This window comes from Nanorana parkeri, unplaced genomic scaffold (genome assembly GCF_000935625.1).
Source record: "Nanorana parkeri isolate BGI_ZX_2015 unplaced genomic scaffold, ASM93562v1 scaffold741, whole genome shotgun sequence".
Classification (NCBI taxonomy): domain Eukaryota; kingdom Metazoa; phylum Chordata; class Amphibia; order Anura; family Dicroglossidae; genus Nanorana; species Nanorana parkeri.
Window position 1 is genome coordinate 803,871 of NW_017307009.1, and position 12,188 is coordinate 816,058.

Here is a 12,188-nt window from a genome sequence, read left to right on the forward strand (position 1 = left end):
CCAGCTGTACCCGCCCCCTCCCCCGTCCGTTCCGCCAGTCAGCGCTGGCAGATCGGAGCGGGGAGAGGGGAATCCAGCCCCTCCCTCTGTCACGGCAGAGAGCCGTGAAAGGATCGAGAGGTGAGCGAACCCGGTATGTGTTCGCTCACCTCCCGATCTACTGAGCCGACCTGTGACAGTCTCAAGGCATTGCTGTATAATGTGTTGCTGGGCTCCTGTGTAATATCAGTGAAGTCAAGTGAAAATAAATAATTAAAAATGTAAATACATCAAAATGTAAAAAATTAAAAGGTGATAAGTAAAAAAATTAAGTAAAAACAAAGTAAAAAAATAATAAAAATGTAAACCAAACCCCTGGCCCCACCATCTGCATTTGAATAAACACGTGCACGGGGCATTGTGTGTGTGTGAGCGGAGTGGGTGACCCGTGACCATGCGGCAATCGGGGGGGGGGGGCAGGCCTAAAGCTGTGTAAGGGGCCCCAAACTTTCTGATGGCTGCCCTGCTGACTCAGCTGTGTATGCATGAAAACCTCCATTCACAAGTGTTGAATCGGGTTGCCCTGCATGCTCATATGTGGATCATAGCATGGGAATGTACCATGTATTAGGCTGCACACCTGATAGAGTACACATGCAAAACATGTTTTGATAAACTTTAGGGCAGTACTTTAGGTTCACTAAAATAAAGACATTTAACAATATTAAAATACAAATTCTGCTTGTAGGATGAGAAAATACATTCATGATTAGAACTGGGAATTTATATATTCAGATGGTAACATAGGATTTCTCATTCATTTTCAATGCAGGCATGGTAAACATTTTAGCAAGAACTTTATTCATTGTCTTTAGGGAAATCTAGAGGTAGGAGACAAACATACTTGAAATTATATTTAGCTTAATAAATTAATGTGTATGGACTTTTGTTGAATAGTTGGGTTGAATTAAATTTAATAAGACGCTCTGAGTAATTAACCAGAAGTGCTCCTTTTGTATTCTGATAACATGATCACAATGTTAACTGTGAAATGAAATATGATCCATAGTGAGGAAAGGCTATTAGTATTTTAGAAGTGACAGTGTTATTATACAGGTATGACCTTTTAAGAAGTACACTGATAATCAGGTAGCTGTGTTCATACACAAAGGTGTGTATTGATGATTTTTGGAAGGCATTCATTGTATGCAGGATGTTTATACAACAAAACCTCAATTTTGTAATGACTCTGCCAGGTGTATGTGCAGAAATTCAGCTTTTTATTGTCTGAATATGAGAAAACTAAGCTCCTATGATGAAATCTGATCATTCCTTGCTCTTCAATCACATTAGCTATACTGTTTTCCATAGCTTTAGTAAAGGGGGTTTGCATAGGCTTATTGTGATTGTGAGGGATTTGAAATGCAGGGGAGCTGCTCATTTACATATTGTTTGCTTTAATTGCAAGAAATCCACATGTTAATTGTATTTAAAGGAAATCATTACAAAGATAAATATGTAGTTTGGCATTGATGACCTCCTTCTTGTTTCCTGGCTCTCATGGTGACCACCTAATTTCAATACTATTAGTTACTGGGGTTGATTTACTAAAGTGGTATAGTCTGTTCATTTAGCAAAGAGATTCCCAGGATTTACCCACCCCCATAGACTTGAATAGGATTCCATGCTAAGTCCTGGTTCCTTGAACTTCAAAACAGGAATTGCTGAACCCTTGGTGAACCTATCCCAGGCAGATTCACCCATCTCTGAGGGTCATTTATGAAAGGATTCCTCCAACCAGGTCTATCAGATATGCAGCTGAGAATGGCAGGCCACTTATTAGAAAGCAATGGCTTAGCATTGTCAGCCTGCAACAGGAAGTGTTGATGCTGGCAGCATCCTCAGGTAAGACCTGGCAACAGATTCAGCAAAATGAAGCCGTAAGGTATGATGCCAAATACAGAAAAATAGATTTTGGTTTTACATATACTGTACTTTAAAGGTACAGCTTTATTTTATATATATATATATAATAATATACGCTCCTTATCCCTGTAGTTAAGAAGCCGAGGAGGGTTCCCAGGTGGCAGGGGACGGGATGGGACTCTATGAGCCCTCTCAACAGCAAACAGCGAGGATAGATAGTCTTTCCCAAAGAACTCGGACAGCCAATTTTCAATGAAATCAGTGGCGTTAGCTCCTTCGGTGCGTTCTGGAATACCGACAGCGCGTATATTGTTGCGACACAGCCGGTTCTGTATGTCATCGGACTTCTGTGAGTTTATATGTATCTTCTGCATCGCCAATTTGACTTCTGCATTTAGAGGGGCAGAAGAGTCTTCCAAATCACTCACTCTACCCTCCAGGGCTGTCGTGCGTACTTTTTGCAAATCGTGGCGTATAAATGAAATATCCGATCTCATCCCATGCACCTCCTCCGTTAGGACATTTAGTGCATTGTTGGATAATTGGACTGCAGAATACACATCCGCAATAGTGGGCTCAGCTGCCTTGAGTTTGGTCTTAGGAGGTTTGAGGCCTTTAGCAGCCTTAGCTGCAGTACTCACAGTCACCACAGGATCGTCCAGGCCCTCTGAGTCCGAGAGATCAGGATCCCCCACGGATTCTCTCCGGGCGCCGCGGTCCCCTGAATAGGTAAGCCTCTGCTGCTTAGGGGTGTCCGGGTGGTGGGCAAAGCATTCCAGCCGCGCTGCCGGGTCCTTGAGCTTGTCTCCAGCCACTTTACTGGGGGTCCGGAGTGGAGCCTGGGAACCACCACCGCCGCCATCTTGGCCCGCGAGGCCGCCCAGCTTGCCCTTCTCCTTCTTGGACATCTCCGCGGAGCAGTACGTCCTCTTACCCCCTCCAAATGGCACCTCGAGGATCAGGGGAACTTCACCTACAAGCCGGCGTGGGACAGGAGAGCTGCAAGGTAAGCCACAGAATGGAAGACAGGATACCGGAGGAGAGCTCGTCTCAGATGCGACTGCTTACATGCGGCTGCTGGCCACGCCCCCGAAAGGGCAACTTTAGCATAAGTCTATGTTAACATTTAATTTTAAGGACCAAATGCAGACGTGAAAATGTATGTATTGAACTGCGTTGTATTGTTTTTGTCTTAACAGGAACAATCGTAGTGGACAATATGCAAATCAAAGGGACTGCTGGTGGATCAAATCCTACTATAACACTCACGTTAAAGGAAAATACAGACTACTGGGTGATACTGGATCCAGTAACTCAGAGGTTATATCTCAACAGCACTGGCAGAGTTTTGGATAGAGATGTAAGTCTATTTCTTAATTATTGTAATTTTAATTTCTTAAATAATAACCTCTGAATTTCAAACAGGTTGAGATACTACAGGTCAAAGACATCCATTTTATTGAAAGTCCAGCCTAAATAGACTCCCGCTAGACCATTCATTTTAACAACAATCTTCCCATAAGATTATATGTGCACTTAACATACGTTGTTTGTCTTAAATAAGCATCCCTTGCCTAGGTAGTCCAAAAGCCCTGCTGCTGGCTGCCCTATCTTGTATGTGATGTTAGTAGTCCCATCAGACTTATAACTGCCACTCAAGTGACATGCTATAGTATTCAATGTGTAGCAAGTAAGTTGCGCTCGGTCAGATTGTAAGTGGGTGTGGAATAAATTTAATAATCTCTCAAAACAAAGGGAAAGATTACCTGCAGATAACAAAATGAATATCTCAACTAGTGACAGTGAATGAATTGTTGAAAGGTATGTGAACGTGTCAATCACAGCTCGGTGTTAATCGAGTGTTTGTATATGCATAGTGGACTTTGACATACTGAACAAATCATTTATAGCAAAAACATCCGTATGTACATTTTTATGAAACAGTGTATGTGTGGATGATCAATTAATATAAATACACTGTGTATGAAGTCCAATAAGTGAAAAAAATTGTGTATAATCACTAATCATAAGTGAAAAAAGGGCACATAAAAAAACTTATATAATACATAAATCTGTATAATAATTTAACAACAAATAATAAATGATAGAAAATACGGTGCAACCCAGTGCGCTCTGGTTCCTCTCAAAGCGGGAACTGCGGGGGTTAATTGGCTTAAGTCCTAGCGACAATGTAGCAAGCAGTCATTTCAGAGAAATTGCGGGTTTGCATAAAACAGTAATTACTTTCCTTATTTCCGTGATGTCTGAGTGGAAAGTTTGCTCGTTCACCAGAGGATTCCTCAGGGATGTCTGCAAAAATCCATGTCCGACCACACAATGGCCCAGAGAATCTGGAAAGGTCTGTGGTTATAATGATCCGGCACAATCTTTTCTCTCCAGATCCAGCAATCTGGTATAGTTTTCTCCTCTTGTAACGGGTTTTCTAAAGACTCACCGCCCTACTGACGGCGAAGGCCTGTTGAAAAACTCCCAGGGGAAAAAAATGGAGAAAGAAGGCGGGACCTTCTAAGTGCAGTAATTAAAAAAGTTTATTTCTTTTTAAAAAAAATATATAAATTGCACTTACAAGATAAATGAATTAATCGAGCTTAAAATCGTTTAGAAAATATCAGCTGTGAGCGGCGGAGACAGATCTTCCTTGACGCGTTTCATTAGATTCCCCTACACACATAGTTGCCGCTGGTCTAATTCGTTTTTCAGTTACTCACTCCTAGCACAGTGATGTTTGGATTATTATGCTATAGTATTCCCCTTCACTCCTTTCCCAGAAGCTACATAACAGATGATGTAGAGAAGTTAATGGAACAGATGCTTGGTCAGCATGGACAGTGAATTCTATACACTCCCAGAAGTGAAGAATGCTATGACATGCAAGGAGGGAAGGGACCGTCCTAGGGAATTGACTAAAGAAGCACAATTTGCTAGTAAGTTTAAAGGCACACTGGAAGTAAATAAAAAGTTGTTTATGGAAAGATTTGTTTCATTCCAAATTAAAAGTTAGACACATTTTGGCATAGTTGAACATATGGATGCCCCCCATGGCAAAGCACCCTCCCCATGTTGAGGACATGTAGCCTGGTTTTAAGGGGGACCCCACTCTTTTTTTTCTGTTTTTGGCGTTGGGGTGTCCCGTACATTTCCTTCCAGTCCTAAAGTGTCTGGTATGACCTAAATGCTGTTTAAAATTATTTGGGGAAAACAATTGCTTCATGTTCCTGTGTGCTGTCAGAAGTTAAAAAGAAAATAAAAGTAGACATTAAATGTCACTTTTCTGCCATAATTTTCCATTCGTAAATATCATTTAACTCATACAAAATTAAAATTAAAATTCCGAAAGATCTGAATCCGAATAATGAAACAAATTGACCTTCGGACCATAATCCCAAAAAAACGAAAAATCAGAAACAAAACAAGTTTTTTGTCGGCTTACATGTCTATGAAATATGCAAATCAGTAAACATGGATGTTTAATAAACCAAACTAACAGCAATGAAAAAAAAATTGGACTATGAAAAATGTTCATTTGGGCAAACACTTTATGATGTGATTTTACCGTATCCTAGATCGACCAACAACTATCAATTGCAAATACCTGTCTGTTTTGATTGAATTTTAATGGATTAATTTAAAAAACCTTCACCTCACATAATTTTAGTAAATCTAGCAAGCAGATTGAACAATTAACTATGCAATGCAAAACCATACCTAAAACATTAATTGACTTTGGGGCATATTTATAAAGCAGATAATGTGAGCTCCACCAAACATTACTTTTTTTTTTGTTCCTCAAACCATGCTTATCAGTTTAGTCATTAATGAGGAAACTTTTCTGCTGCATCTTAGTGATGCATCTTTTTAGCTTCTTTTAGCTTTTAAACAAGGTTATTGTTCCCATTGGGGCACTGACAGTCTGCATAGGGATTACAGGATATAAATAATGTTGTAAAAAAGTATAGTTATGTTCTTGTAAGAGTCTATTGACAAGTGTGTGTGTGTGTGTGTGTGTGTGTGTGTGTGCGTGTGTGTGTGTGCGATTCTGTGTGCAGAAAACCACCTATCTGCAGCTCACTATCCCTCTTGGTCTCATATAAAAGAATGAGTGTGAAGCCAGTGTTCAGACTACTAGTAGAAGAGAGGGAAAAGGGAGGAGGAATGGCCCCACCCCCCTGCATAGCTAAATTGATAGTTTAATGCATTCTTAAAAATATAATTTGAAGTAAATACATATGCAAATACATATATAATGTTCTTTCTCATTTTAATGCCCTAATCAACAATCATTAGAGTAGAAAGATTGTATTCCTTTATCAATATTCTTGTACGGGTATTCTATAGGGTGAGACCCCCTCAGTCTTAAAATAGAGAAGATTTACAACTCCTAAAATGTACCATGTAACCTAGAAGTGTGATGCTTTCCAGACACAACCAAAATCATAGATTCTATAAAACTGGCTTCTTTTAATTTCCCAAACAACTACAAATTTAGAAAAACAGTAATTAAGGTTTCTCCTCATTGATAATACATAATCCCTATATGAATGATGCCATATAAAAATCATTAGTATGTCTTCAAACAGTTTCTAACAACTTTAAATTATACATGGTTTCCCTTAGATGGCATAATTTATTTTGAGTACATTACTCTAATGGTAATGAATGTGGCAGCCTCAGATATGTATCTGAGCCAGTCCTAGCGTAAAGTCAGGACAGTCGAATTTCATCCATTCCATGACTAACCAGCTGAAATTCATACTGCTGGTGCCGCAGTCAGCACCCTTCTGCCTGCCATCCCTCAGCTCATCAAAGGAGCCAGTTGGAAAATTCTCAACTAAACGGAGCTAGCAGCCAATCAACTGCTAGCTCCACTCGGGTAGTCCACCAGCTGCTGTCAGAATACAATGCAAACAGCTGGGGATTCGTCTGTCAACGCTTGTAAGCGTTGATGGAGAAATCTATTCTATTTTTTTCCATTCAGACTGTGTGTTGAACACAACAACATAGAACGGTGTATACCCCACTTTAGTTGAATTAAACTCTAATAGCTGTACACTTATAAGTAAAATTTGAGATTGTGCCAGTTAAAAAAAATAAATGGTGTTGGGGGGAAAAACACTTTTTTTTGTGCTTGTTTTGTTCTCTACCTAATTAAATTAAAATAAAAGGGTGCTATTCAAGTTTGTTAGCACAATAACATCCTATCTTTCTTCTACAAAGATGAATAGATGAATAAAATGTTTTTTCAGGCTACAGAGATGAAGAACTCGGCATTACATTAACACATCGTGAAAAACAAAACAAAACACTGGGTGTTTGATGAAACCTCAAAAAGTTTGTAAGCATGGGGCATAGCACTGAAACCCATTGAAGTCTGTCAGCTAAATCTTGTTTTTTTTTTCTGGCCTTTTTCAAAGCTGTTCTGCAAGCTTTTGTTAAAAAAGACATTGGTAGCTGGACACTGCCATGGGAGAGTCTTTTAAAGGGCAACATGAAAAATATACAAAAATAAAAAATAACATGCTTTGGGGATGCCTTAAACCTGAATGCAAATGTACTCCTTTAACCCCTTCACGACCCATGGCAGGATCATTCTGATAATTCTCTGTTCAGATTTGAAGAGCCGGTCGCCAGCCTTACAATAGAAACGATTCTGGCAACTCAGCTGTCGCCAGATCGCTTCTACGGGCCGACCCCCCACCCGACACCCCTGCTGTGTTTCCCGGGCTTTGCTGCCCCTCCTGGGGGCTTGGGATCTGCATCTCAGGTGTCTCCTCCCTGTTCTATGGGACCGGCAGTGACAAGTATTAGATATGTGCGATTCGTTTCGCAAAAATGTGTTTTTCGGATGAATTTTCGTTATTCGGAGATTCGGATGTATCCGAATTTCTGAATAACAGAAATGACAAATAAAAACAAATCCGAATTTCCAAAAATGAAATTTCAGATGAAATTAGTTAGCGGTAGTCTGTACGTATTTTCGTTTGTGAGCGAATTGCAGCAAAGTGACATTTAAAAAAATTAAAATAAATGTCTTGCTGCAGCGAAACGAACACAAAACGTAAACAAATATTCGTACAGATTACCGCTAACGAATTTCATCCGAATCCAAATCCTGAAATGAATTGACTTTTGGACCCGAATCCCGAAAAACGAAATAACGCAAAATCTGAATCAAAACGAAACAAAACAAAAATGTTTTGCCAATGCACTTCCAGTCGCTGAGCTATCATTGCTCAGCTCCTGAAGCCCAGCAATAAGCTACTGAAGTGCGAGCTGCACTTCAAAAGCTTATTTAGAGTGTAAAGTGTCCAAAAGACCCCAGTATCACCTTAAAGAGTACCTGTCACTACCAATATGCTATCACATGGGGGCCTTGTAAGCACCCTTATGTGATAGCAATTAAAGCAAAGTTTAAAAAAAAAAACTGTTTTAAAAATAGTAAATAAAATGAATGTCAAAATAATAAAACAATATTTTTAGAGTCCCCCGCCCCCACATTGTTACGTAAACACGCGGCGGGTGCGCCTCCGTACAAAAATGACGATTGTGCTACACCTGTTGGATATCGCCACACACACCAGTGAGAGCAATAATTCTAGGGTCAATATTTATACACATCTATAAACTGATGACCTGTAGGGGCTTTTAAAGGGTTGTCTATGGACTTTTTGGGGTACTGAATTTTGTCAGTTTCACGGATGCAAACAAATTTTAACCTGGGCATGTTGGGTATCTATTTACACGTTGTAACCTCATCTTTTTTATATTTTACAAAAAAGGGTTTTATATAGTGTTTTGGGGCACTGAATTTAACGTAATAAGTTATGCTAATGTTGTGCGGCATAAACATTTGCAACTGCCAATATTTTATTGTACAGGGTCTTGGCTTTCAGAAAATATATAATATTTGGGGTTTTTTAAGTAATTTTCAGGCCCAAAATGGGAATTATGACATGTAAGCAAAAATTTTTTAAAATGCCTTGGTCCTTAAGGGGTTAAAAGCAACATTGTTTACAAACAATAGCTGGTTATCTCTTATTTAGCAGTGGTAGCAGGCTGATGATCCTTGTTGATGACTATATTTGTTCAATAACATCAGACAGAATCCCCGACCCATTTGTGTACATACAGATGTTGGCTGAATCTAGCCGGTTCTGTAATTTGCAATAGGAGTAGCTGTGAGTGAACATGATCAGATATGGCGGGTCAGCGGGTCATTGTGATTGATGTGGATCACATTGTTGGACAACATGATTGATGTTGAATTTTACATCTAGGGATATTATTTTTTTAATAAAGAATTTTCCACAGTATGTGGTTTTATCTGCTCAATTTTTTGGTGAATGAGTAACAAGTGATACTATGTCCCCCGTATTTATTCACCTAGGGGGTGATATCTGGGGGCCCCTTTTTCGAAGAGGGGCATCCAGATTCCAATAACCCCCAGACCCCCACATTCCTTTTGGTGGACAGGATGTGGGGATGAGGGTATTTTCCCCTCAACATCTTTTGTGAAATTTTCGGGGGACCGGACACACGTTTTTTCCTAAAGAGCCAGTATTTAAAAAAAAGTTTATAGAGTTATTCACAAAAGGGTGAAGACTTTGGAGAAGTGAACAATCTAGGACAAAATAGCTGAACTCGAAAGTGAGCTGGATTGGAGAGTTTTCTGTGAATAACCCTGTTAAAAAGGGAGTTACCCCTTAGATTTAATAAAGGATCCTTATCCAGGCATGCATCCTGGGTGGCTAGGAAGGCAGGGCCAGCGTGCATGCACCCCCAATGTCATGACCCATACCAGGTTACATGCCTTCAACAGGGAGGGTGGTTTGCAAAGAGGGGAACGCAAAACCTCCCCTCACTTTCAAAGCACCACGAGGGGACAAGGGCCTCATTCCAACATCCTGTCCCCCAAGTTATCCCCCCCAGGTGAATGGGTATGAGAGAATGTATGAGACTCACAGCCATAATGTCCTTTTGTAAGAAAAATAAATTGATATCCCCGATGTAAATCCAACATGAATTACATCACACTGCCATGTAGATCCACATCAATCACAATGACCAGCCGGCATAACAAACCCTGGATCAGACGAGGTTTACCTGCAGCTACCCCCTTGGAAAATTACAGATCCTCGGCTAGCTTCTGTATGTAAACAAATGGGCCAATGATTTTGGGTGACATTATTACCCAAATATTACCATGACCATATTTAGTCAATACCCAGGATCCTTAGACTGTTGATTTCTGTAACAGTGCTACCACTGCAAAATTACAGACTTCCTGTTGACATTTGTTTATGGTTTGTTTTCCCATTCGCCAAACTGTGATTCACCGAATGGTATAATTCTATAGCTGTTACCCGACTGTCCCCTTAGAGATAAAGTGTGCCTATAGTTCAAATTAATCATCATATATCAATATGTTTTAAACCCTCCTTGGCCCTGATTATGTTTTTCTTTGTGTGTTTATATACAAAAATTGATGCTTGGATCAAGCAACACAAGTGATAGAGAAACCTAATGTGATTCAATGTAATGTGTAAACAAAATGTATCAAACTTTCTGCTTTAGTTTTTATATAAAGAGTGATATATTTGCAGATGTCAACATACTATTCTGATCCCCCCCCCCAAAAAAAAAAATCACCTTTTCACCAATAGTTAAAACCTAGTTCTCAGTAAATCAATTTTCTCATTTACACGAGCACTGTGTGCTTATCATATGTCAATTCTAAATGAGGACCTAACACTAAAATGTTAATGGCATTGTTAATTACTGCTCAAGTGTTTAACATTTTTACAATTTACCTTGTAAGTTCTGCCAAAATGTTTTCTCCCTCCATCTGCTTGCCATGGGCAAATGTTAATCACCATGTATAAGCCATGCCTTTGAGAATTAAAATTGTAGTTAAATATATTATGATCTTTCAGTTTACAGTTATTGTATAATTTAATACAATACTGTAGTAGGCCAGCTATACCCTTTTTAAAAATATTGGTGACTTTATTCATTGCACTGCCAGGTCCTGTGCTTCACTTTTAGCCATACCTTTTTTGCAATTGTGCACTTTTTTTCTTTAGTTACACTTTTACACTTAGAGATTTCAGAGTATAACAAAATGTGATCGCCCACCCAGGATTGCAAGGCACATGGTGCCTGCAGTGCGGTCCAGTGCGATCAAAATGCTGCATGCACTATTTTGATCGCACGCACCAGACCGGACCACAGGTACAATGTGCATTGCGACCCTGGGCGGGTGATCGCATTGCGGCCGGAGTACGTGGATAAGGCGCCATTCACTTCAATAGCCCGTCACGCCCCCTCCTGCCCCAGTAAAAAGTGAACCGGCCACAATGCGAGGCAGTGTGTTCTGGCCAGAATCGGGCCGGAACGCACTGCATCTAGTGTGAATGGGCCCTCAAGCGTGAGGAACCTTGTTGCCATGTGTCAATAGAAATGTTTCAACCTAGCTCAGTCTTCCAGACAAACATGTAAGATAATTTGGCAAATGGGCCTAATTGCAAAGTATATAATAGAGAGATCCCACCCCTCTGTCCACCCTTCCCTGTACACCAATGTTCAAAATAAGTCAGCAAGGTAAGCCCAGCCTCACAAGCCTTCAGGAGCATAAAACATGTTGTATGTGTCTAAAATGAAATAATTCTGACTGGAGCAAGATGGGTATGGGGAGAGATTAATTCACCATGTTCTCGCAACCTGTCCCACAGAGCCAATGAGTGGGACAGGGTAGGAGCCAGAATTACTGGTCTCTTTTGAGGTGACATCCATTTTAGCAAATCATTAGAAAAACCTGGGGGCAAGCACGATACCATAGAAACCAAGTGAGGGATAGTTCCAGAAAAGACAAATAAAGGGGAGTTGTGTTAACGGTGCAGTCCGATAGTAAAATAGTAAATTGGGAACCCCAAGGCCCCCATAACTTTTAGGTTTAAAAGGAATCAACTTGGGAAGTCTAGGACGCTTGTTAGCCCAAATACATTTAATAATGGAAGATTGGAATTTTAGGAGATAAATTAGTTGAACAGGAATTGGCAAGGCCCAAAAATAATATAGACTTTTTGGGAACAAAGTAATTTTGATGGTGTTATTGCGAACCAGTCAAGATAAATTGCAATACCCTGTTCATACCATCACTAAGCATTTTAAATAATGGGGAATAATTAACAAAATGTAAGTGAGAGAAATAAGATGTGAGCTTGATTCCTAAGTATTTAGGGGAATCAGTCTGCCATTCAAAGGGA

At 39.9% G+C, this 12,188-nt stretch overlaps 1 protein-coding gene across 1 annotated transcript in view; it reads left to right on the forward strand.

Annotated features, from left to right (window-relative positions):
• LOC108793348 (protocadherin-15-like) overlaps positions 1-12,188 on the forward strand; it is a 311,837-nt gene that overhangs the window by 276,759 nt on the left and 22,890 nt on the right. Inside the window, exon 5 of the mRNA XM_018564263.1 lies at positions 3,105-3,265. Within this exon, the coding sequence (XP_018419765.1) occupies positions 3,105-3,265 (161 nt within the window). The remainder of the gene's footprint in view (positions 1-3,104; positions 3,266-12,188) is intronic.